General features: G+C 44.1%; 1 protein-coding gene across 3 annotated transcripts in view; it reads right to left on the bottom strand.

Moving 5' to 3' along the window:
• LOC106610766 (phosphatase and actin regulator 2) overlaps positions 1-24,218 on the bottom strand; it is a 74,644-nt gene that overhangs the window by 18,841 nt on the left and 31,585 nt on the right. For all 3 annotated transcript variants that reach the window (XM_014210310.3, XM_014210338.3, XM_014210330.3), the window contains exons 2-5: positions 10,970-11,137; positions 9,272-9,346; positions 8,583-8,729; positions 527-1,064 (exon numbers count right to left, since the gene is read on the bottom strand). In XM_014210310.3, coding sequence (XP_014065785.3) covers positions 527-1,064; positions 8,583-8,729; positions 9,272-9,346; positions 10,970-11,137 — 928 coding nt within the window. The remainder of the gene's footprint in view (positions 1-526; positions 1,065-8,582; positions 8,730-9,271; positions 9,347-10,969; positions 11,138-24,218) is intronic.

Here is a 24,218-nt window from a genome sequence, read left to right as displayed (position 1 = left end):
CATTTCTAAGTGGAAATGACAAACTTCAGAATACCTTTTAAACCTCAAGCACACTATAAGTTTAAAATGTCCTGCATTGCAGGAAAGTTCTCAAGTAACAGGGTGATCAAATTAAGACCCTACATCTGTAGCAGGATGCTCATGATAAACAAGGCCATGCTTAATCAGATGCACCTCAAAACTCTCAACCTTTTCTGATGAATGTCGTTCTCTGAGATGAACGAACATTGCCATGCCTCAATATAGATTTTCAGCAAGCATCTGTTCAGCTGCTCCAGTAGGTGTTTAGAGTACAGTAGCTAGCAGAATACCACAGTACAGCCTGGGAACATACTTCAAATATAATGAAACTTCAACTATATGGTTCTGTCTGCAAGAATGTTCATACAATATAAATGTCATTCTAATTCTGTTTTTCATACCCTTATGAAGTGGCTTTGTGGCATTGCTGAACAATAACATTTTCTGTGCTGTTTTTTCTCTGTCTGAAACCCCATAATAAGTATTTTCTGCACTAGATACATACCTCCAATTTTTCTCTAAGTCATGGTCTTCGTCCCCCGACTGTTGCTCATGGTCACCTCCTCTATCTTTCCCAGTCCCCAGGGCTTCCTCCGTGGAGCTCTCGCTTTGAGACTCAGTGAAGGAAGTGTCCTCAGTGGTGCTGTTGACAAGGGGGGCTTTCTCTCCAGGGTCCTGAGGGCCAGCACCTAAGGCATTATCTTTATCCACCCCAGGTAGAGAGGAGTCATCCTGAGCAGCAGGCCTGCCTTCTGGGCCAGAAGAGGGATCCTCCATACCCCCCTGGTTTCCATCCCCAGGACCCGTGAGCTGTCTTTCACCTGGTAGGCTGTCTGTGTCTGGGGAGGCCTTGGGGGCTCCAGAGAAGTGGGAAGGGTCAGTTGCTAGTTGGAGCTCGCGCTTGTTGGTCTTCTCTGTCCCGGTTGGATTGGCAGGCCTGTCCTTGGAGATCTTTGTGGTACACGGCGTGGACGATGAGGAGGATGAGGACTGGGCCGTGGTCTTGGATGTGCCTCCAGTTTTCTTAGGATGAGAGGATTTGGCTAAGAGGAGAGGAAACTGCATTAGGTTTATTTTAAACAACAGCAAAAACTGGCTGATGTCCTGTTGTATTTTATGCGCTTTTGTTTTTGCTGTCATTTTAAATGACGAGCCCAGGGACTTCAGACGAACATGAGCCTTTTGTTTAAATCTGGAACATTAACAGTCAATGATATAACAAGGTCGTATTGTGGACAGAGGTCGTATTGTGGACAGAGGTCGTATTGTGGACAGAGGTCGTATTGTGGACAGAGGTCGTATTGTGGACAGAGGTCGTATTGTGGATAGAGGCGTATTGTGGATAGAGGTATTGGTATTTGTAGTTATTATGGATCCCCATTAGCTGCTGCTAAGGCTGTACCACGTTCATCAGTAAAACAATAGTACGCAAGTATAAACACCATGGGATCACGTAGCCATCATACCGCTCAGGAAGGAGACGCATTCTGTCTCCTAGAGATGAATGTACTTTGGTGCGAAAAGTGCAAATCATTCCTAGAACAACAGCAAAGGAACTTGTGAAGATGCTGGAGGAAACAGGTACAAAGTATCTATATCCACAGTAAAACGCTCAGCAAGGAAGAAGCCATTGCTCCAAAACCACCATAAAAAAGCCAGACTATGGTTTGCAACTGCACATGGGGACAAAGATTGTACTTTTTAGAGAAATGTCCTCTGGTCTGATGAAACAAAAATAGAACTGTTTGGCCATAATGACCATCGTTATGTCTGGAGGAAAAAGGGGATGCTTGCAAGCCGAAGAACACCATCCCAACCGTGAAGCACGGGGTGGCAGCATCATGTTGTGGAGGTGCTTTGCTGCAGGAGGGACTTCACAAGATAGATGGCATCATGAGAAAATAAAATTTACGTGGATATATTGAAGCAGCATCTCAAGACATCAGTCAGGAAGTTAAAGCTTGGTTGCAAATGGGTCTTCCAAATGGACAATGACCCCAAGCATACTTCCAAAATTGTGGCAAAATGGCTTAAGGACAACAAAGTCAAGGTATTGGAGTGGCCATCACAAATCCATGACCTCAATTCCATAGAACATTTGTGGGCAGAACTGGAAAAGCGTGTGAGAGCAAGGAGGCCTACAAACCTGACTCCGTTACACCAGCTCTGTCAGGAGGAATGGGCCAAGATTCACTCAACTTATTGTGGGAAGCTTGTGGAAGTCTACCTGAAACGTTTGACCCAAGTTAAACAATTTAAAGGCAATGCTACCAAATACTAATTGAGTGTATGTAAACGTATGACCCACTAGGAATGTGATGACAGATATATATAAAAGCTGAAATAAATAATTCTCTCCACAATTTTTCTGACATTTCACATTTTTAAAACGAAGTGGTGATCCTAACTGACCTAAGACAGGGAATTTTTACTAGGATTAAATGTCAGGAATTGTGAAAAACTGAGTTTAAATGTACAGTTGAAGTCGGAAGTTTACATACACCTTAGCCAAAGACATTTAAATCCAGTTTTTCACAATTCCTGACATTTAATCCTAGTACAAATGTCCTACCTGGATTATATTGGAGAGGCTTCCATTAAAGAACACCCTCTGCGTTCTGTTAGACAAGTAACTCTTTATCCACAATATAGCAGGGTGTGTAAAGCCATAACACATATGTTTTTCCAGCAGCAGACTATGATCGTTAATGTCAAAAGCCACACTGAAGTCTAACAAAACAGCCCCCACAATCTTGTTATCATAACTTTCTCTCAGCCAATCATCAGTCATTTGTGTAAGTGCTGTGGTTGTTGTACGTCCTTCCCTATAAGTGTGCTGAACGTCTGTTGTCAATTTGTTTACTGTAAAATAGCATTGCATCTGGTCAAACACCATTTTTTCAAAAAGTTTACTAAGGTTTGGTAATAGGCCGATTGGTCGGCTATTTGAGCCAGTTAAAGGGGCTTTATTGTTCTTAGGTGGGGGGAATAACTTTTGCTTCCCTCCAGGCCTGAGTGCATACACTTTCTAGTAGGCTTCAATTGAAGATATGGCAAATGGGAGTGGCAATATCGTCCACTATTATCCTCAGTAATTTTCTATCCCAGTTGTCAGACCACCAGTGGGTTGTCATTTTTGATAGACAACAATAATTTGTTCACCTCTTACACACTCACTTTACGGAATTAAATATTACTTGTCTTTCATAATTTGGTTAGATATACTTGAATGTGTAGTGTCAGCGTTTGTTGCTGGCATTGTTAATCTGAATGCGCAATCTGATTCAGTGAATGATGGAAGTGGAATTTGCCTTTTTGCCTCAAATTTAATTTAAGGTGCCCCAAATGTCATATTGTGGATAGAGGTCGTATTGTGGATAGAGGTCGTATTGTGGATAGAGGTCGTATTGTGGACAGAGGTCATATTGTGGATGAAGGTCGTATTGTGGACAGAGGTCGTATTGTGGATAGAGGTCGTATTGTGGATAGAAGTCGTATTGCAGATAGAGGCCGTATTGTGGATAGAGGTCGAATTGTGGATAGAGGTCGTATTGTGGATAGAGGTCGTATTGTGGATAGAGGCCGTATTGTGGATAGAGGCCGTATTGTGGATAGAGGCCGTATTGTGGATAGAGAGCCCAAAATATGGCATTTCTTTACAGAAACTCATAAAATACAAAGTTTGGCAGGCATGCCCATCACATGCAATACTATTGGCCCTGAGTAGCATAGTTTATTCTAATGGGGTCAAATGAGACAAATGAGGCACAGAAGACAGACAGACAGACAGACAGACAGACAGACAGACAGACAGACAGACAGACAGACAGACAGACAGACAGACAACATGGTCACGCAGGACCTGGGGAACCAAACGATCCATGAACCAGATCCTCATGGACCAAAGACAAAAAGAAACCACATGAGCAAGGGTTCTCAGAGGCAGGCAGCAGGCAGACAGCAGAAAGACAGCAGGCAGACAGCAGGTAGAAAGCAGAAAGACAGCAGGCAGACAGCAGAAAGACAGCAGGCAGGCAGCAGGTAGACAGCAGGCAGACAGACAGCAGGCAGACAGCAGGCAGACAGCAGAAAGACAGCAGGCAGGCGACAGGCAGCAGGCAGGCAGCAGGCAAGCAGCAGGCAGACAACAGAAAGACAGCAGGCAGACAGCAGAAAGACAGCAGGCAGGCGACAGGCAGGCAGGCAGCAGGTAGACAGCAGGCAGACAGCAGAAAGACAGCAGGCAGGCAGCAGGCAGACAGCAGAAAGACAGCAGACAGACAGCAGGCAGGCGACAGGCAGGCAGGCAGGCAGCAGGTAGACAGCAGGCAGACAGCAGAAAGACAGCAGGCAGGCGACAGGCAGGCAGGCAGCAGGCAGGCAGCTGGCAGACAGCAGGCAGGCAGGCAGCAGGCAGGCAGCAGGCAGCTGGCAGACAGCAGGCAGACAGCAGGCAGGCAGCTGGCAGACAGCAGGCAAGCGACAGGCAGGCAGCTGGCAGACAGCAGGCATACAGCAGGCAGGCGACAGGCAGGCGACAGGCAGGCAGCAGGCTGGCAGCAGGCAGGCATCAGGCAGGCAGGCAGCTGGCAGGCAGACAGCAGGCAGGCAGCAGGCAGCAGCAGGCAGGCATCAGGCAGGCAGGCAGCTGGCAGGCAGACAGCAGGCAGGCAGCAGGCAGCAGCAGGCAGGCAGGCAGCAGCTGCTGGCAGGCAGCAGGCAGGCAGGCAGCAGGCAGGCAGCTGGCAGACAGCAGGCAGACAGCAGGCAGGCGACAGGAAGGCAGCTGGCAGACAGCAGGCAGGCAGCTGGCAGACAGCAGGCAGACAGCAGGCAGACAGCAGGCAGGCGACAGGCAGGCAGGCAGCAGGCAGGCAGCAGGCAGGCAGGCAGGCATCAGGCAGGCAGGCAGCTGGCAGACAGCTGGCAGACAGCAGGCAGACAGCAGGCAGGCAGCAGGCAGGCAGACAGCAGGCAGGCAGCAGGCAGGCAGGCAGCAGGCAGACAGCAGGCAGACAGCAGGCAGACAGCAGGCAGGGGAACACAAATGGTACACATTGTCTCAATGTAGTGCTCTGCTGTGTAAAAGTCTTTGCAGGCAACTCTCTGTACACACTCTTCTCACTTCCCTTTTTACTACAAGAAAAAAACAACCTTTCAACTACTGTAAATCCTCAGCCTATTCTTGTATGGACACTACCATTCATTCCTGAGGGGGGACAAGGATGGATGGACTGATGGACCGAGGGAGGCCTTCCACATGCGAAGACGGGTTTTGCATGCAAACAGGCTTCTCTCTCCCAACCAACCAGCACCACTGACACTCATCGCTCCCACGGTAATTGTTTTGAGGGTTTTGTTTGTGGGACAGAGCAGAAGCTTGCTTGCCTGTGCTTTTGGTCAGCTTTTTACTGCCCGTGGTCCTGTCCCTGCGCCCTACCAGCTGATTTGGGAGGAGCAGTGGTAGGGCTTTTTAGGGGGGCCTCCCACGTTTTGGCCTGGTTCGTTCTGGCCTGGTTCCCATTTGGAGTAGCTTTGTTTCCATTTGTCACTACGGGGGTAGAGGAGGGGGAGCAGAGCAACCTCTCCTGTCATTTACCAACACCCAGATGGAGGGAGTCAGACAGATACATTTGTCTCACTAATAATCGTAAAAGTGGGGAACATAAAGTCGGTGCATTATGTGCATATCGGAGGAATGAAGAAAGGTCTAACAAACCCTTAAGATGTGACCTGACCTCCAACCTAACGTGTGTTTACAGTGCCTTGCAAAAGTATTCACCCTCTTGGCATTTTTCCTATTTTGTTGCAGTACAATCTGTAATTTAAATTGATTTGTATTTGTATTTCATGTTATGGACATACACAAAATAGTCCAAATTGGTGAAGTGAAATGAAAATTCAAATAAATAAAAACTGAAAAGTGGTGTGTGCATATGCATTCACCCCCTTTGCTATGAAGCCTCTAAATAAGATCTGGTGCAACCAATTACCTTCAGAAGTCACATAAGACCCTGGGTCTCGACCCTGCCCTGTGCAACTGGGTCCTGGACTTCCTGACGGGCCGCCCCCAGGTGGTGAGGGTAGGTAACAACATCTCCACCCTGCTGATCCTCAACACTGGGGCCCCACAAGGGTGCATTCTCAGCCCTCTCCTGTACTCCCTGTTCACCCATGACTGCGTGGCCATGCACGCCTCCAACTCAATCATCAAGTTTGCAGACGACACTACAGTGGTAGGCTTGATTACCAACAACGACGAGACGGCCTACAGGGAGGAGGTGAGGGCCCTCGGAGTGTGGAGTCAGGAAAATAACCTCACACTCAATGTCAACAAAACAAAGGAGATGATCGTGGACTTCAGGAAACAGCAGAGGGAGCAGCCCCCTATCCACATGGACGGGACAGTAGTGGAGAGGGTGGGAAGTTTTAAGTTCCTCGGCGTACACATCACAGACAAACTGAAATGGTCCACCCACACAGACAGCGTAGTGAAGAAGGTGCAGCAGCGCCTCTTCAACCTCAGGAGGCTGAAGAAATTCGGCTTGTCACCAAAAACACTCACAAACTTTTACAGATGCACAATCAAGAGCATCCTGTCGGGCTGTATCACCGCCTGGTACGGCAACTGCTCCGCCCACAACCGCAAGGCTCTCCAGAGGGTAGTGAGGTCTGCACAACTCTTCACCGGGGGCAAACTACCTGCCCTCCAGGACACCTACACCACCCGATGTCACAGGAAGGCCAAAAAGATCATCAAGGACAACAACCACCCGAGCCACTGCCTGTTCACCCCGCTATCATCCAGAAGGCGAGGTCAGTACAGGTGCATCAAAGCGGGGACCGAGAGACTGAAAAACAGCTTCTATCTCAAGGCCATCAGACTGTTAAACAGCCATCACTAACATTGAGGGGCTGCTGCCAACATACTGACTCAATTCTAGCCACTTTAATAATAAAAAATTGGATATAATAAATGTATCACTAGCCACTTTAAACAGTGCCACTTTATATAATGTTTACATACCCTACATTACTCATCTCATATGTATATACTGTACGCTATACCATCAACTGCATCTTGCCTATGCCGTTCGGCCATCACTCATTCATATATTTTCATGTACATATTCTTATTCATTCCTTTACACTTGTGTGTATAAGGTAGTTGTTGTGAAATTCTTAGGTTAGATTACTTGTTTGATATTACTGCATGGTCGGAACTAGAAGCACAAGCATTTCGCTACACTCACATTAACATCTGCTAACCATGTGTATGTGACAAATAAAATTTGATTTGATTTGAGAAGGTACTCGGGTTAGATAAGAACACCATAATGCTGTAGGGATGTTTTTCATTGGCAGGGACTGGGAAACTGGTCAGAATTGAAGGAATGATGGATGGTGCTAAATACAGGGAAATTCTTGAGGGAAACCTGTTTCAGTCTTCCAGAGATTTGAGACTGGGACGGAGGTTCACCTTCCAGCAGGACAATTTAATTCCAGGTTGTAAGGCAACAAAATAGGAAAAATGCCAAGGGGGGGCGAATACTTTCGCAAGCCACTGTATATCGGAGGTATGAAGAAAGGTCTAACAAACCTTTATGATGTGACTTGACCGCCAACCTAACGTGTGTGTTTATATCGGAGGAGACACAAAAGTAGAAGACAAAATGTTCATCTAGTATGGACTAATAAAGTATATCTTATGGGGTCAACATAGGAGAATTTCTCTCCACATTCTTACTCATCTGAGCTGTCACGACCAAGCTCCCGATGCATTCATTAAAGCAGCACATTATTGCCAGACAGTGCCCTCAGTGCTTGGGCACTGTAGATGAGGCATAGTCTGGGTATCTGCCCTGACAGGGCGCCAAATGGCTCTGTAATGAACTGAGAACACAATTGAATCAGTTTTCCTGACCTGCATTGACCAGCTGAACCAGTCTGAATGTGTCATTGGAGAGAGATCTAGCCGGTCATTCCAGTTTGTCTTTGGTCTAAGTGGGGAGCAGTGGAGTGGCTTACTATTGATCTGAAGAGGCCAGAGCTCTGGCTCCAGTGGTATGATCAGTAGAGTACAGAAGGCATTTGATCATTGCAAAAGTGACTCCATTGACCTGCAGGTCTTAAGAATAGGGGATTTCTACTCTTTCATTTCTCTATCCAAGCATCAAGGGGATTTAACATAGAAGGTGTATCTGGAGACATTCTGCTGGAGTGTGCAGCCTTGTGCCGATCAGCCATCTGCTAAAAGATGAACAGCGATGGAGACATCTTAATGGATATGGGATGGAAAAACCAATAAAAATTGAATTGAGAAACCCCCACAACACTTTAAAAGCTTCAGATGGCAATACTCCTGCAGGTCTAACAGGGTAATATTGGTCATCAGTGGATGGGTTATTGCTCTGTTCAGACTCATGCTTGGAGGTCAAAGCCAAAATAGGAAGCGCTAGTGGACACATTATTCAATCAATCACTGAATGGATTTAGACCATGCCATTTCATTTAGCTTTGGCCTGCTTGCAGACAAACATGTTAAAAGCATTCCAGTATACCTGCTTTGTCTTCAGAATTCTCTGACTCTTCGGTCTTCTCCTCTGAGGGCGTTTCAGGAGACTGTATGTCAACTTTGACCTCCTCTGACCCCAGACTAAGCGTGGCGTGGCCATTTAGAGTCTCAGGGTTCACTGGGTCCTCTGGTCCTAAGGAAACATTTAACAGTTAGCAGGGGATGATATGAAGCTATTTTACTATTTTACATCCACTCAGTATACAGTACACACGAGGAATACAAGAAGGAGGCTTCTGGCTTGAGACATTTACGTTTACCATGAGATTAACTCCCTTAAGAACAAAATGTTATTTTTCATGCTTGCAGATTTGAGGTAATGTTAAATTAGAATGTAACAATGTAGGGGGAGGGGGGTGTTAGTGAGGGCAGCAACAGGGTCCTCTCCTGGGCCTTATTACTCTTGCTCTTCAGTGACTACCAGGATGACAAACAACTTAGATGGTACTGCAGTTTGGGTTTCTTCCCCATCATAGCAACAGCTAACATCAGGGAGTTTTCCACTGGTTATAAAAACACAAACTTGTTGATGCAGGTAAATTGTTAGTAGAGGACAGCAGCTCTTGTGAGAGTGGTTTTTGGCATGACAATGCCACAGAGGGAAACAGGGGGTTGGGGGAGGGACTTAAACAAATGCACACTGTTAATTACATTCATTTTCCGACCGTAACTCACCTTGATCAGGAATGAGGACTCCTCGTCTTATCAGCTCCTCTCGACTTTGCCTCGTGGAGATTTTCCTCTCCAGAACTATGGAGATGAGCAAGGCAGAGTTAATCATTGGCCAGATGCAGTCATTAATTCTGTGATCTTTACAATGACAGGGTAGGATATTACCCAGTGTGTACACACGCACACACACGCACTATATGTACGTCAGGGATGAAATAAAAGTCCATGACAAATTACACAGAGGAATAAAATGAGAACAGACCATGTGACAGATGGACAGCTTAGGGTCATGGAGCCATGATGCAGAAGGGAAAGTAGACCATTAAATATGTCAATTATGTAAAAAAAATAATAATAACAGCATTTGTGTTCAAAAGTCGATTATCACACCAAGAGATGAACTTGAGAAGGCCTTCCTACTACTAGCCAGACAGGGATGACACAGACGACAGAATTGGGATCCAATAGTATTGTTTTTCTTTCCAATAGCTGCCATTCTTCAAATAGCCGTCCCACCCAGCTGGCATTCAGACAGGCTCAATCAAATGGTCAAACTATTTGAAATAAAACAAACTATTTGAAGCCAGGTCTAGTATGACATGAACAGCTCAACATGACTGCATATGATGATCAGATATCACTTCATTTCGTTCTGTGTTACATCATACATAGCACAGAAACAGTGGAGGATGCTTGAGAAATTAAACCCATGATTACACTCACTCCTGTCAAACCTGCCCCTAGCCTGCTGGTACTCTTTTAATCAAGCTTCATATTTCTACATAAATGTGTCACGAATCCCACCGAAGGTGGCTCTCCTGCCTGCTCGAGCGGTGCTCGGCGGTCGTCGTTGCCGGGCTACTAGTCACCGCTGATCCCTTTTTCCTTTTCAGTTTGTAATGTCTTATTGGTTGCACCTGTTCCCTATTGTGTGTCTTGATTTGTGTTTATTTAAGCCTGCTTAGCCCGCCCAGGTTTGTGCGGGATTATTTTGCTGTCGTTGTGTTTTTTGATGTGCTGGCTATTCGCTTTGTATTTCTCTCTCCGGACTGTGTGCCCGTTGTTCTGGGTTGGTCGTTTTGTTCACGCGCCCGTTTGTGTTGGCGTTGACCATTTTTGTGCCGGGAAGATTAAAGAACATTATACCTTACCTCTGCTCTCTGCGCCTGACTCCTACCACCACTCCTAGCATTTCGTGACAAAATGTCAAAACCACAAGATGTACTTTAGTTAGGGTATACACTATGTAGCTTGCCCGGCATGGCAGAGTCACGCAAGATGCAAACCAATAGATTAAAACTTTGTGGGGATGTTAATCATGTGAGAGGATAGCGAATGGCACAAGTTTCATGTCATGTTTGGCATGAAAACATGTGGAATGACAACGATGGAAGAGTTAGCTACAGCATAATACATGAAAACATGTGGAATGACAACGATGGAAGAGTTGTCTACAGCATAATACATGAAAACATGTGGAATGACAACGATGGAAGAGTTAGCTACAGCATAATACATGAAAACATGTGGAATGACAACGATGGAAGAGTTGTCTACAGCATAATACATGAAAACATGTGGAATGACAACTATGGAAGAGTTGGCTACAGCATAATACATGAAAACATATGGAATGACAACGATGGAAGAGTTGTCTACAGCATAACGAAGCAGTATGTGACCAGGCTACTTCAGACATACCTATGGATAGGTCCTGAAACTTGGCGCTGGTTTTCTTCTTGCGCCACTTCCAGGGTTTGAAGATCTTCCCTATAGTGGAGAGCTTCCCCTTCTGCTTCAGTGGAGGAGTCTGGGTGCTGCCCACCACAACATCACAGTTGGCCAGAGAACATTTTTCCAGTCCGTCAACTGTGGGAAATCACACAAGAACACCTGATCAGAAATAATGAACATATTTACTGTCCATTACTATGTGGAACATAAGGCTTCAAGAATCACTGAACAAAAAATTAGAAATAGTGGATATTGAACAATGGTATATTGAAGTCTTCTGATACAGCGCTGCACCAGGGTTTTCACAGTGATTCACTTGCTTAGGGACCAGATTCTTGTCTTTCCCTTTCCTTTTTGAAAGTAAGAAGCCCAGGGAATGGAAACAGACTGGAACACTGAGGCTGGAGGGGAAAGATAAGGTGTGGCATTTACTCATGCCTCACTTTTCAGGAATAGGGAGGTTCTATGGCCCATGGCTGCTGAATGTTTTATCTGCACCATTAATTCAAACATTACATATATACTGTACATACAACACTGCTACCACTGAGCGCTGCCACAGAGGACTACCACAGAGGACTACTACAGAGAACTGCCACAGAGGACTACCACAGAGGACTGCCACAGAGGGACGGTGCCAGAGAGGACTAACAGAGGATGACCACAGAGGACGACCACAGAGGACGACCACAGAGGACTGCCACAGAGGACTGTCAAAGAGGACTAACATAGGACTGTCAAAGAGGACTAACAGAGGACTGCCACAGACACTACCACAGAGGACTACAACAGAGGACTGCCACAGAGGACTACCACAGAGGACAACCACAGAGGACTGCCACAGACACTACCACAGAGGACGACCACAGAGGACTGCCACAGAGGACTAACAGAGGACTGCCACAGAGGATGACCACAGAGGACTGCCACAGACACTACCACAGAGGACTGCCACAGAGGACTAACAGAGGACTAACAGAGGACTGCCACAGAGGACTGCCACAGAGGACTGCCACAGAGGACTACCACAGAGGACTACCACAGAGGACTACCACAGAGAACTGCCACAGAGGACTGCCAGAGAGGACTAACAGAGGATGACCACAGAGGACTGCCACAGACATTAATACAGAGGACAACCACAGAGGACTGTCAAAGAGGACTAACAGAGGACTGCCACAGAGGACGACCACAGAGGACTGCCACAGACACTACCACAGAGGACTACCACAGAGGACTGCCACAGAGGACTACCACAGAGGACGACCACAGAGGACTGCCACAGACACTACCACAGAGGACGACCACAGAGGACTGCCACAGAGGACTAACAGAGGACTGCCACAGAGGATGACCACAGAGGACTGCCACAGACACTACCACAGAGGACTGCCACAGAGGACTAACAGAGGACTGCCACAGAGGACGACCACAGAGGACTGCCACAGAGGACTGCCACAGAGGACGACCACAGAGGACTGCCTCAGAGGACTACCACAGAGGACTGCCACAGAGGACTGCCACAGAGGACTACCACAGAGGACTGCCACAGAGGCCTACCACAGAGGACTGCCACAGAGGACTGCCACAGAGGACTGCCACAGAGGACTGCCACAGAGGCCTACCACAGAGGACTGCCACAGAGGACTGCAGAAGATTCTCCACCTACTTCTTCAAAAAAATTAACACCACAAGAAGTGCAATCATCACCTGTGTAAACTCAGACTGAGAATTTCCAATCCGGTTTCAGGCCTAACCAGAGTAGAGAAACAGCTAGGACCAGGACGATACCTGTATCGCGATACATTTTAGTATCGTGGCAAAGGAACAAAACACAAAGCAGATTTAACTTCTCTAGGAAAACAGCCCTAATGCTGGAAACAAACATCATTATCGTCCAGAGTCACATGTATTTATTTTCCAAGCTATATCACACAATATTTTACATGCAGCAGGTTTTTAAGATTCAATAAGTTTGGTCTGCTTCTTGTTTTCAGTTTTGTACCTCAGACTGGGGTGAAGGTTCACCTTCCAACAGGACAACAACCCTATGCACACAGTCAAGACAACGCAGGAGTGGCTTTGGGACAAGTCTCTGAATGTCCTTGAGTAGCCCAGCCATAGCCCGGACTTGAACCTGATCGAACATCTCTGGAGAGACCTTAAAATAGCTGTGCAGCGACGCTCCCCATCCAGCCTGACAGAGCTTGAGAGGATCTGCAGAAAAGAATGGGAGAAACTCCCCAAATATAGGTGGGCCAAGCTTGTCACGACATATCCAAGAACTCAGGACTGTAATCACTGCCAAAGGGGCTTCAGCAAAGTATTGAGTAAAGGGTCTGAATACTTATGTAAATGTTATATTTCATTTTTTTATTATAAATGCGCAACATTTTCTAAAAACCTGTTTTTGCTCTGTCATTATGGGTATTGTATGTGTGGATTGATGAGGATTATTATTTTTTTAATCCATTTTAGAATGAGGCTGTAACGTAACAAAATGTGGAAAAAGTCAAGGGGTCTGAATACTTTCAGAATGCACTGTGTCTACATAAAACAACCCCGGACTCCATATCCTTCAGAAACACCCTCAGTAACTGTCTGGATGACATCAAGGCCTGGAAGACAACTTCCTACAACTCAACAACACTAAAGCAGAAGCAGTCCTCATCTGCCCACACCATCACACCACAACCAGTTCCTTCACCACCCTTAACCTTGGCAGCCACTCCATCCCACTCTCCTCCTCCGTCTCCAACCTTGGATTGTTACTGGACCCCTCCCTCACTTTCTCTGACCGCAAATAAATAGTATTTTACCTGAGAAACATCACCCGGCCCCGTCCTGTTCTTTCCAAATTTGATCTGGAAAAACGGGTGAATTCCTTCTTCACCTTCCGACTCAACTGCAATACCCTCCTTGGTGGTCTCCCCTCAAAAAGCATGCACAGGCTGCGTCTTGTGCAGAACAGCGCTGCCAGGGTCCTCGCAGGAACCCAGAGATCTGCCCACATCACCCCCATTCTAGTCTCTCTCCACTGGCTACTCATCTAGAATCAACTTCAACATCTTCCTGTTAGTCTTCAAAAACCCTCAGTGCCTCTGGTCCCTAATACCTCAGTGAACTCCTCAGCCGCAAACAGTCTTCATGTTCAATCCAGTCTCCTTGCAGTCCCAAAGACACATTCTACGGCACTGGAACTCAAGAATCACTTCTTCAAACTGGCTTTAGCTTCATGTGATCTACGTTGTGTTGTCTGTTGGTCATGTCCGTTAGTTTCAAGGTCTATTATTTTGTCCTTGTTGCCTCCTGTATTATTTAATGTATCTTGTATAGTACTACTGTAGGCCACTAGCTATCTTTTAATTTCTCGCCTAATGTTTTTTTTGCCATTTTAATAAAGTTTTTTTCTTTAAATGGTTGCTCTAAATGTAAATATCTTTGCAATTTCCGCCTGTAAGTGAAAAACGCTCTACAAATGCAATGTATTATTAGTATTACAGTTTGTTTGATGTTTGTTTTGATTGCTGAAAGAGCAGATCCTTGTTCAGGACTGTTAATACCCTACAGCTGATTCATTTAGACTGAATGAAAGAATAAATGGGGTGTTTGAACACATCGTGGGATAGAATCCCAGACCATCTCGAGAACAATGCAAGTTCAGTTCAATTAAATGTCCAAGTAGCTGTAAATAAGCAGAACTAATGTATATGAAACCGTGGGTCTCTGTCTGGTGGAGGGGAAGTGGATGAAGGCCTGTCCAAATAAAGGAAACACAAGAGCAACACATGGGAGGTTCCCATTGACACAGGAAAACATGGAAGTTCCCATTGATACAGCAAAACATGGGAGGTTCCCTTTGACAGCAAAACATGGGCAATTCCCATTTACACAGCAAAACATGGGCGGTTCCCATTGACAGCAAAACATGAGAGGTTCCCATTGACACAGCAAAACATGGGCGATTCCCATTTACACAGCAAAACATGGGCGGTTCCCATTGACACAGCAAAACATGGGCGGTTCCCATTGACACAGCAAAACATGGGAGGTTCCCATTTACACAGCAAAACATGGAAGGTTCCCATTTACACAGCAAAACATGAGAGGTTCCCATTGACACAGCAAAACATGGGAGTTCCCATTGATACAGCAAAACATGGGAGGTTCCCTTTGACAGCAAAACATGGGCAATTCCCATTTACACAGCAAAACATGGGCGGTTCCCATTGACAGCAAAACATGAGAGGTTCCCATTGACACAGCAAAACATGGGCGATTCCCATTTACACAGCAAAACATGGGCGGTTCCCATTGACACAGCAAAACATGGGCGGTTCCCATTGACACAGCAAAACATGGGCGGTTCCCATTGACACAGCAAAACATGGGAGGTTCCCATTTACACAGCAAAACATGGGCGGTTCCCATTGACACAGCAAAACATGGGCGGTTCCCATTGACACAGCAAAACATGAGAGGTTCCCATTGACACAGCAAAACATGGGAGGTTCCCATTCACACAAAGGAAACATCAACAAGACAGTGTAAAAAATGTGCTTGAGAAACAGGAAGTGTCAAAAATTCAAGCCATGGTACTTACAGCACACCAACGTCTCTGTATTACTTTACACTTCATTGTTGATTTGCTGTTCAGTGCTGTTCACTGTTGTTCAGTGCAAAATGATGATGCCTGTAAGTAAATTGTTCTCAAGTTTTCAAAAGCAGAAAGTAGGTTCAAAGGTTGATTTCTGAAGGTGACAACTTGAGCATCAAAAAAGGCCATATAGGTTAACATTATTACCTCGGGAGGTTTGGCTCTCCAAAGATCATGAGAGACCAGAGGGGAATACTACAAACCAGGATCAATGAGTTAGCCAGCTTATTTGCCAAAATATTCAGAAATAACTTTTATTTTTTTAGAATGATAAGCTTAAAATGGACATGAGCTACTTGACTCAACAACCAAAAACACATCTCTAAGATTAGCATTCTAAATGAACCAGAAAAGAAGTGGTTATTTCTGGTTGTTTACCAGAGTTAGCTGGCTAACTCATTGATTCTGCTTTGTTGTATACCCCTCTAGGGTATCTTATCACCAACAACGTCATTACCAGGAACCTTGTGACAGTCACCTTATGATAGATTTCATTAGTGGTTCTATGCTGTGTGAGGGGTCAGACATGGAGACTAAGCAGCACTCCTCCACACCAGTCTGAGAGGAACACACCCACATTCCCTCCCAAGGACACTCCCCCAAGATCTAGTGAGCAGTCAATTCACCTGCCTGTAAACAACCATAGAGATAGTTAGAGGATGCAACATTGTATCCGTCCCATTATGGTGTCTGTGAGAGCAAGGGCAGTGCCAATGAGGCCATCTCCATTTTGAAGTAGTCCATTTTCTTATTCTACTACTTCTATGAGTTGGTAAACAAACTGAAAGGTTGTATACTGCCTCCTGGAGTGTGTTGTTTGAACAGGTATAATGCCAAGATTGATGATTTACTGCCAATTGCAGTTTTGGAATGTTTGCTCATGATTATAATTCATTGGCTGACTCCTGGTGACCTGGATGGAATTATGTGATCCTTCCTTAACCCATTGGAAGTCCCATCCAGTTGACTACTTTAAAATGGTGACAGTCCTCAATGGCCCTGCCCATGCTAAATCTGTCAGTTGGGCACTAGAGTCCTCTATATATCTCTATGTAAACAACCCACTGCTGATCTAGGTTGCTTTCAGATTCCTAGGCTGTAAAATGTGACCTTATTTCTTTCAATATGACTTTACCTTGAACTAAAACATAATTTAGTTCAAGGTAAGGAGGTGAGGAACAGTCACAAGGAAAAGACAAGCATAAAGATAATGGCATTTCAATTGATCAGATCATCCTTGTTCACTCCGTTCATTCAAAGTCACACACAACCTTAGAGTATACATCTATAGAGTACAACCTAGTAGTATACATCTATACAGTACAACCTAGTAGTATACATCTATAGAGTAGAACCTAGTAGTATACATCTATAGAGTACAACTTAGTAGTATATATTTTATATATTTATTTTTTATTTAACCAGGTAGGGCAGTTGAGAACAAGTTCTCATTTACAACTGTGACCTGGCCAAGATAAAGCAAAGCAGTGCGACAAAAACAACAACACAGAGTTACACATAAACAAACGTACAGTCAATAACACAACAGAAAAATCTATGTACCGTGTGTGCAGAGTACAACCTAGTAGTATAGAGCTATAGAGTAGAACCTAATAGTATACCTCTGTAGAGTATAACCTAGTAGTATACAGTGTCTTGCAAAAATATTCACCCCCTTGGCGTTTTTTCCTATTTTGTTTCATTACAACCTGTAATTTAAATGTATTTTTATTTGGATTTCATATAATGGACATACACAAAATAGTCCAAATTGGTGAAGTGAAAGGAAATTGAAAAAATGTAAATGAAATGAAAAAATTACAAATAATTAAAAACTGAAAAGTGGTGCATGCATATGTATACAGCCCCTTTGCTATGAAGACCCTAAATATTTTCTGGTGCAACCAATTACCTTCAGAAGTCAAATAATTAGTTAAATAAAGTCCACCTGTGTGCAATCTAAGTGTCACATGATCTGTCACATGATCTCAGTATATATACACCTGTTCTGAAAGGCCCCAGAGTCTGCAACACCACTAAGCAACTATAGAGTAGAACCTAGTAGAATAGATCTATAGAATAGAACCTAGTAGAATACATCTATAGAGTAGAACCTAGGAGTATAGATCTTTAGAGTACAACCTAGTAGCATACATCTATAGAGTAGAACCTAGTAGAATAGATCTATAGAATAGAACCTAGTAGAATACATCTATAGAGTAGAATATGTCTATAGAGCAGAACCTTGTAGAACACATCTATAGAACCTAGTAGAATACATCTGGCAGGTAGCCTAGCGGTTAAGAGTGTTGGGTCAGTACCTGAAAGGTTGGTGGTTTGAATCACCCAGCTGAAAAATCTGTTGATGTGCCCTTGAGCAAGTCACTTAACCCTAGTTGCTCTGGATAAGAGCGTCTGATAAATGACAGAAAAAGAAATGTATATAGAGTAGAATCGAAGACAGATGTATTTGATGGGTCTGAATGGTATCATGTCTGCATGACATTTTGAGTGAACAAATGAGCGGTAACAAGCTAAAGAAATAATCATTATGTCTCAGCCAGTGGTTATATATGGCAAGTGTTTCAATGTGAAGAGAAGTACAGCATGAGGCAAGTGTGATTTCCAACAGCTTGAGCTAACACCTCCATTTCAGCTAAGCTTGTTATAGTCTAACTAGCTTTTGTGACTCTGTTCGAGCGCAGGGTTTTGATTTGAGCACGACATAATTGTCCATCATTCTAAGGCTAATAATACCTTGTTATGTCATTGCAATGAAAACAACATTTAAAGCCATCAGGCAGCTTTATAGCCCAAATTGTGTTTACACAGGCGACATATCATTTCCAATTTCTAATCATCTTTCCAACAGAGCTCCAGTTCCAAGTCTAAACATCCTACCCATATAAAAACTGATTAGCTATATAAAAACAGATAACTATATATATATATCATTGCAGATGGCATTGAATAGTGTAGGAACATGTCATACACCACTACAGTAGATCAGTTAATACTTTCCTATCACACTTTGCTCCTCAATTCTGACATGGAATTTTAAGTGAATGTTCATTTCTGATTCAAAGTTTTATTAGAGATATTATTAGAAATATATTTTTCTCTAGCATAAGGGAGGGACAAAACAGTGGACACTGAAGTAGTTGTTAATCAGGTCCTACTAATTACCCAGAATGACACTCAATACTCCAAACAGCTACCAAAAACAATCCCAAACTGTTTGGGGCATTTTGGGTTAAACCTATAGAAGGACACATAATGTCCTTCCGCAGTTATCACATGTAGCCTCAATTAATCAAGCTAACAAACAAATATGAAAGAGGTGTGGCCCATGAGGGGCCAGCTGCACTCCAAACTTCCGATCCCATGGTTTCATTTCCAGATTGATATAAACTAAGAACAATGGGAACGTTACAGCAGGTTCTTTGTGTGGTTAATGGCAGGAAATTCTGTAATGCTCACAATTATCACCATTAGACTCTTCAATAAAAAGACTAGAACTGCCTGGGAGAAAATGGACAACGGCTTCACTTGTTGCTGCTTAGTGGAGTGTTACAGAGGTTGACTATTAGGAATAACTGATTTAGGACAGAGCTCTATATCCACATGACATCAAATCATTAATAGTGTTGTTCTCCTAGTAGATGGGCATTCCGCTGTCACAACTGTCATGTCACCTGTCTTCCATTCTTAGACAAGTTAACTTAATTGACAGAGGAAACAGTAGCCCTTCTCAATTTTTGCTTGGATTGTGTTGTGAATTAATTGATGGCGCTAAACCAACCAAACAATGATTGAGACTGCACTGACAGCACAAACATCTAGGCCATATACAGCGAAATGCCCATCTGCTAGGAGAACAACATAATAAATGATTTGTTGTCATGTGGATCTGCTAGCACATTCAGTATACAAAGCCTAAAATTTGTGCAGCGTTAATCTCTGTTATAGTCCAGGCAGCAGCTTCATGATTGAGGTGGAGGTATAACTCACACACAGTATCAAACAACGTATTGCAGGACAACAATAATTCAAACAGCTGCTGGCCAGGGGAGAAAATGGTTTAGGGACACAGATGCAGAGAAAAAGTGAATAGTCCTCAGCTCTTACATTGCCCAAGGAGAATGGCTTGGAGCCATAATGAAATGAAAGTCACAGAAAATGGCACCTCTGTATAGCCCCAGTCATACATCAAATCAAATCAATCAAATGTTCTTTGTCACATGCGCCGAATACAACAGGTGTAGACCTTGTCGTGAAATGCTTACTTACGACACCTTAACCAACAATGCAGTTCAAGAAAAAGAGTTAAGAAAGTCTTTACAAAATAAACTAAAGTAAAAAATACAATTAAAAGTAACACAATAAAATAACAATAACGAGGCTATATACAGGGGGTACCGGTACCAAGTCAATGTGCGAGGGTACAGGTTAGGGGGGGGGGGGGGGGGGGTAGTATATACCTGTATATAGGTAGTATATACCTGTATATACTAGGTATATACTACCTAGTATATACAGTGCCTTGCAAAAGTATTCACCCCCTTGGCATTTTTCCTATTTTGCTGCATTAGAACCTGTAATTTAAATGGATTTTTATTTGGATTTCATATAATGGACATACACAAAATAGTCCAAATTGGTGAAGTGAAATTAAATGGAAAAATTCTAAAAAGTTAAAAACAGAAAAGTGGTGCGTGCAAATGTATACAGCCCCTTTGCTATGAAGCCGATAAATATGATCTGGTGCAACCAATTACCTTCAGAAGTCACATAATTAGTTAAATAAAGTCCACCTGTGTGCAATCTAAGTGTCACATGATCTGTCACATGATCTCAGTAGATATACACCTGTTCTGAAAGCCCCAGAGTCTGCCACACCACTAAGCAAGGGGCACCAAGAAGACCAAGGAGCTCTCCAAACAGGTCAGGGACAAAGTTGTGGAGTACAGATCAGGGTTGGTTATAAAAAAATACCTGAAACTTTGAACATCCCACGGAGCATCATTAAATCCATTATTAAAAAATTGAAAGAATATGGCACCACAACAAACCTGCCAAGAGAGGGCCGCCCACCAAAACTCACGGACCAGGCAAGGAGGGCATTAACCAGAGAGGCAACAAAGAGACCAAAGATAACCCTGAAGAAGCTGCAAAGCTCCACAGCAGAGGTTAGAGTATCTGTCCATAGGACCACTTTAAGCCGTCCACTCCACAGAGCTGGGCTTTATGGAAGAGTGGCTAGAAAAAAAGAATCGAACATGTTTGGGGTTCGCCAAAAGGCATGTGGGAGACTCCCCAAACATATGGAAGAAGGAACTCTGGTCAGGTGAGACTAAAATGTAGCTTTTTGGCCATTAAGGAAAACGCTATGTCTGGCTCAAACCTAACACCTCCCATCACCCCGAGAGCACCATCCCCACAGTGAAGCATAGTGGTGGCAGCATCATATTGTGGGGATGTTTTTCATCGGCAGGGACTGGGAAACTGGTCAGAATTGAAGGAATGATGGATGGCGCTAAATACAGGGAAATTCTTGAGGGAAACCTGTTTCAGTCTTCCAGAGATTTGAGACTGGGACGGAGGTTCACCTTCCGGCAGGACAATGACCCGAAGCATACTGCTAAAGCAACACTCGAGTGGTTTAAGGGGAAACATTTAAATGTCTTGGAATGGCCTAGTCAAAGCCCAGACCTCAATCCAATTAAGAATCTGTGGCTTAGATTGCTGTACACAAGCGGGAACCCATCCAACTTGAAGGAGCTGGGGCAGTTTTGCCTTGAAGAATGGCCAAAAATCCCAGTGGCTAGATGTGCCAAGCTTATAGAGACATACCCCAGGAGACTTGCAGCTGTAATTGCTGCAAAAAGGTGTCTCTACAAAGTATTGCTTTTGTGGGGGTGAATAGTTATGCACGACTAGTTTTCTGTTTTTTTGTCTTATTTCTTGTTTGTTTCACAATAAAAAATATTTTCCATCTTCAAAGTGGTAGGCATGTTGTGTAAATCAAATGATACAAACCCCCCCAAAATCCATTTTAATTCCAGGTTGTAAGGCAACAAAATAGGAAAAATGCCAAGGGGGTGAATACTTTCGCAAGCCACTGTAGTTTGTGGATGGCAGGAAGCTTGGCCCCAGTGATGTACTGTGCCGTACGCACTACCCTCAGTAGTGCCTTATGGTCGGATGCCGAGCAGTTGCCATACCAGGCGGTGATGCAACCTGTCAGGATGCTCTAGAATAGATGGTGCAGCTGTAGAACCTTTTGAGGATCTGGGGACCCATGCCAAATCTTTTCAGTCTCCTGAGGGGGAAAAGATGTTGTCATGCCCTCTTCATGACTGTGTTGGTGTGTTTTGATCATGATAGTTTGTTGGTGATGTGGACACCAAGGAACTTGAAACTCTCGACCCGCTCCACCACATTTGTCTATGGCTGCGTTTACACAGGGAGCCCAATTCCGATCTTTTGCCCAATTATTGGCAAAATAACTGATCTGACTGGTCAAAAGACCAATTACTGAAAAAAATGATTGGAATTGGGCTGTCTGTGTAAATTTCAGCCATAGACAAATGAATGACTGGGACTATACAGAATCCATCTAAGATTTGAGATGACTTAAATGTCATCAGTAGTTCTATATCAGTTTCAGCTGTAATGAGGCAACAATCAAGACATTTCAGAGAAAACAACAGGCCTATAGGACTTTCAAAAAAGGACCAGCATGCCTCAGTCAGGGTGATAATTAATGTTTATGAGGTATCTAGAGAATCAGCCAAAATAAACATCACAGATGTAGTACAGAGAAATCATGAATAGTATGAAATTGCTACTTCCACAATGCTACGTTAGGAGGGTCAAATCACATGTCTGCTCCTATGTGTTTACTGATGCACTTACATACAGTTTAGTAAACCCTTTTTGTCAACTCCAGGCTGTGACTCATACTGATGGGATTCTAGTTCTGTGATGAGGTCATTAGAAAGGAGTCTCATAACCAAAAACACTAATACTGTTTGGGCCTTCGAAAACAGAACTTCAAGTAGCCGAATAACATATGATGAAACTACACACCAAATCAAAAAGCATTCATTCACATCCATCTGTTTGCTTTAAATGCGATCAGCCATGCTGTTTGCTCACCAGATGTTTTTCCCATTGTCTTTCTTTATGTGCCACGGGCAACAAGAAAAACATTTGGTCAAGGGGAAATAAGGAGAGGTTTCCTCAGTTGAAGCCACTGGGGAGGGTTTATCCAGTCACTTTGGATGGCTTACGCACTTAAACGCCAAGGTATTTTACGATCCCATGCTATTTGACATGTAATAATTTTCTCACATTTTGTGTAATTGACAAAACATGTGAAAAGCTGACATTGTTATTACGAATAGTGAAAATGATGGACTATGATTGCTTATAGGAGGGAAGAGGGAGAGAACAATTTTGTTAAAGAGAATACATGCCTTGCAAGGTAAACTCATAAATATAACACCTTAGGTTATGTTTTATTTAACTAGGCAAGTCAGTTAAGAACAATGTCTTATTTACAATGATGGCCTACCCCTGCCAAACTCTAACCCAGACAACGCTGGGCCAATTGTGCATCGCACTATGGGACTCCCAATCACAGCCAGTTGTGATACTGCCTGGAATAGAACCAGGGTCTGTAGTGATGCCTCTAGCACTGAGATGCAGTGCCTTAGACCGCTTCGCCACTCGGGAGCCCCAATGTGGCTGCACAGCTTATTTAGGCCCTGGAGAATTGAAAAGTCAGACATGCATTAACTTGTTAGTAATGTTAATGTTAAAGGTTCAATGCAGCCATTTTTATCTCAATATCAAATAATTTCTGGGTAACAATTAAGTACCTTACTGTGATTCAATACCATAGTACCCTCCAAGCTCATCATCAAGCTGGAGGCCCTGGGTCTCAACCTCGCCCTGTGCAATTGGGTCCTGAACTTTCTGACAGGCCGCCCCCAGGTGGTGAAGGTAGGAAACAACATCTCCACTTCGCTGACCCTCAACACTGGGGCCCCACAAGGTTGGGTGCTCAGCCCCGTCCTGTACTCCCTGTTCACCTACAACTGCATGGCCATGAACGACTCCAACTCAATCATCAAGTTTGCAGACGACACAACAGTAGTGGGGTTGATTACCAACAACGACGAGACAGCCTACAGGGAGGAGGTGATGGCACTCGGAGTGTGGTGTCAGGAAAACAACCTCATCAAAACAGAGATGATTATGAACTTCAGGAAATAGAAGAGAGAGCAACCCCATATTCCCATTTTGTTTTTACCTTTATTCAACTAGGCAAGTCAGTTAAAAACACATTCTTTTCAATGACAGCCTAAGAACAATGTTGTTGTTCAGGGGCAGAACAACATATTTGTCCCTTGTCAGCTGAGGGATTTGAACTTGAAACCTTTCAGTTACTAGTCCAACACTCTAACCACTAGGCTACGCTCCGCCACATCAAAGTAACAGCAGTAGATAAGGTAGAAAGTTTTAACCTGATATGGATAGGGGGCAGTATTT

The sequence above is a fragment of the Salmo salar genome, chromosome 01 (genome assembly GCF_965601325.2).
Source record: "Salmo salar chromosome 01, fSalSal1, whole genome shotgun sequence".
Taxonomy (NCBI): Eukaryota; Metazoa; Chordata; class Actinopteri; order Salmoniformes; family Salmonidae; genus Salmo; species Salmo salar.
The sequence above is the reverse complement of the archived record's forward strand: the minus strand, read 5'-3'. Positions and strand labels throughout refer to the sequence as shown.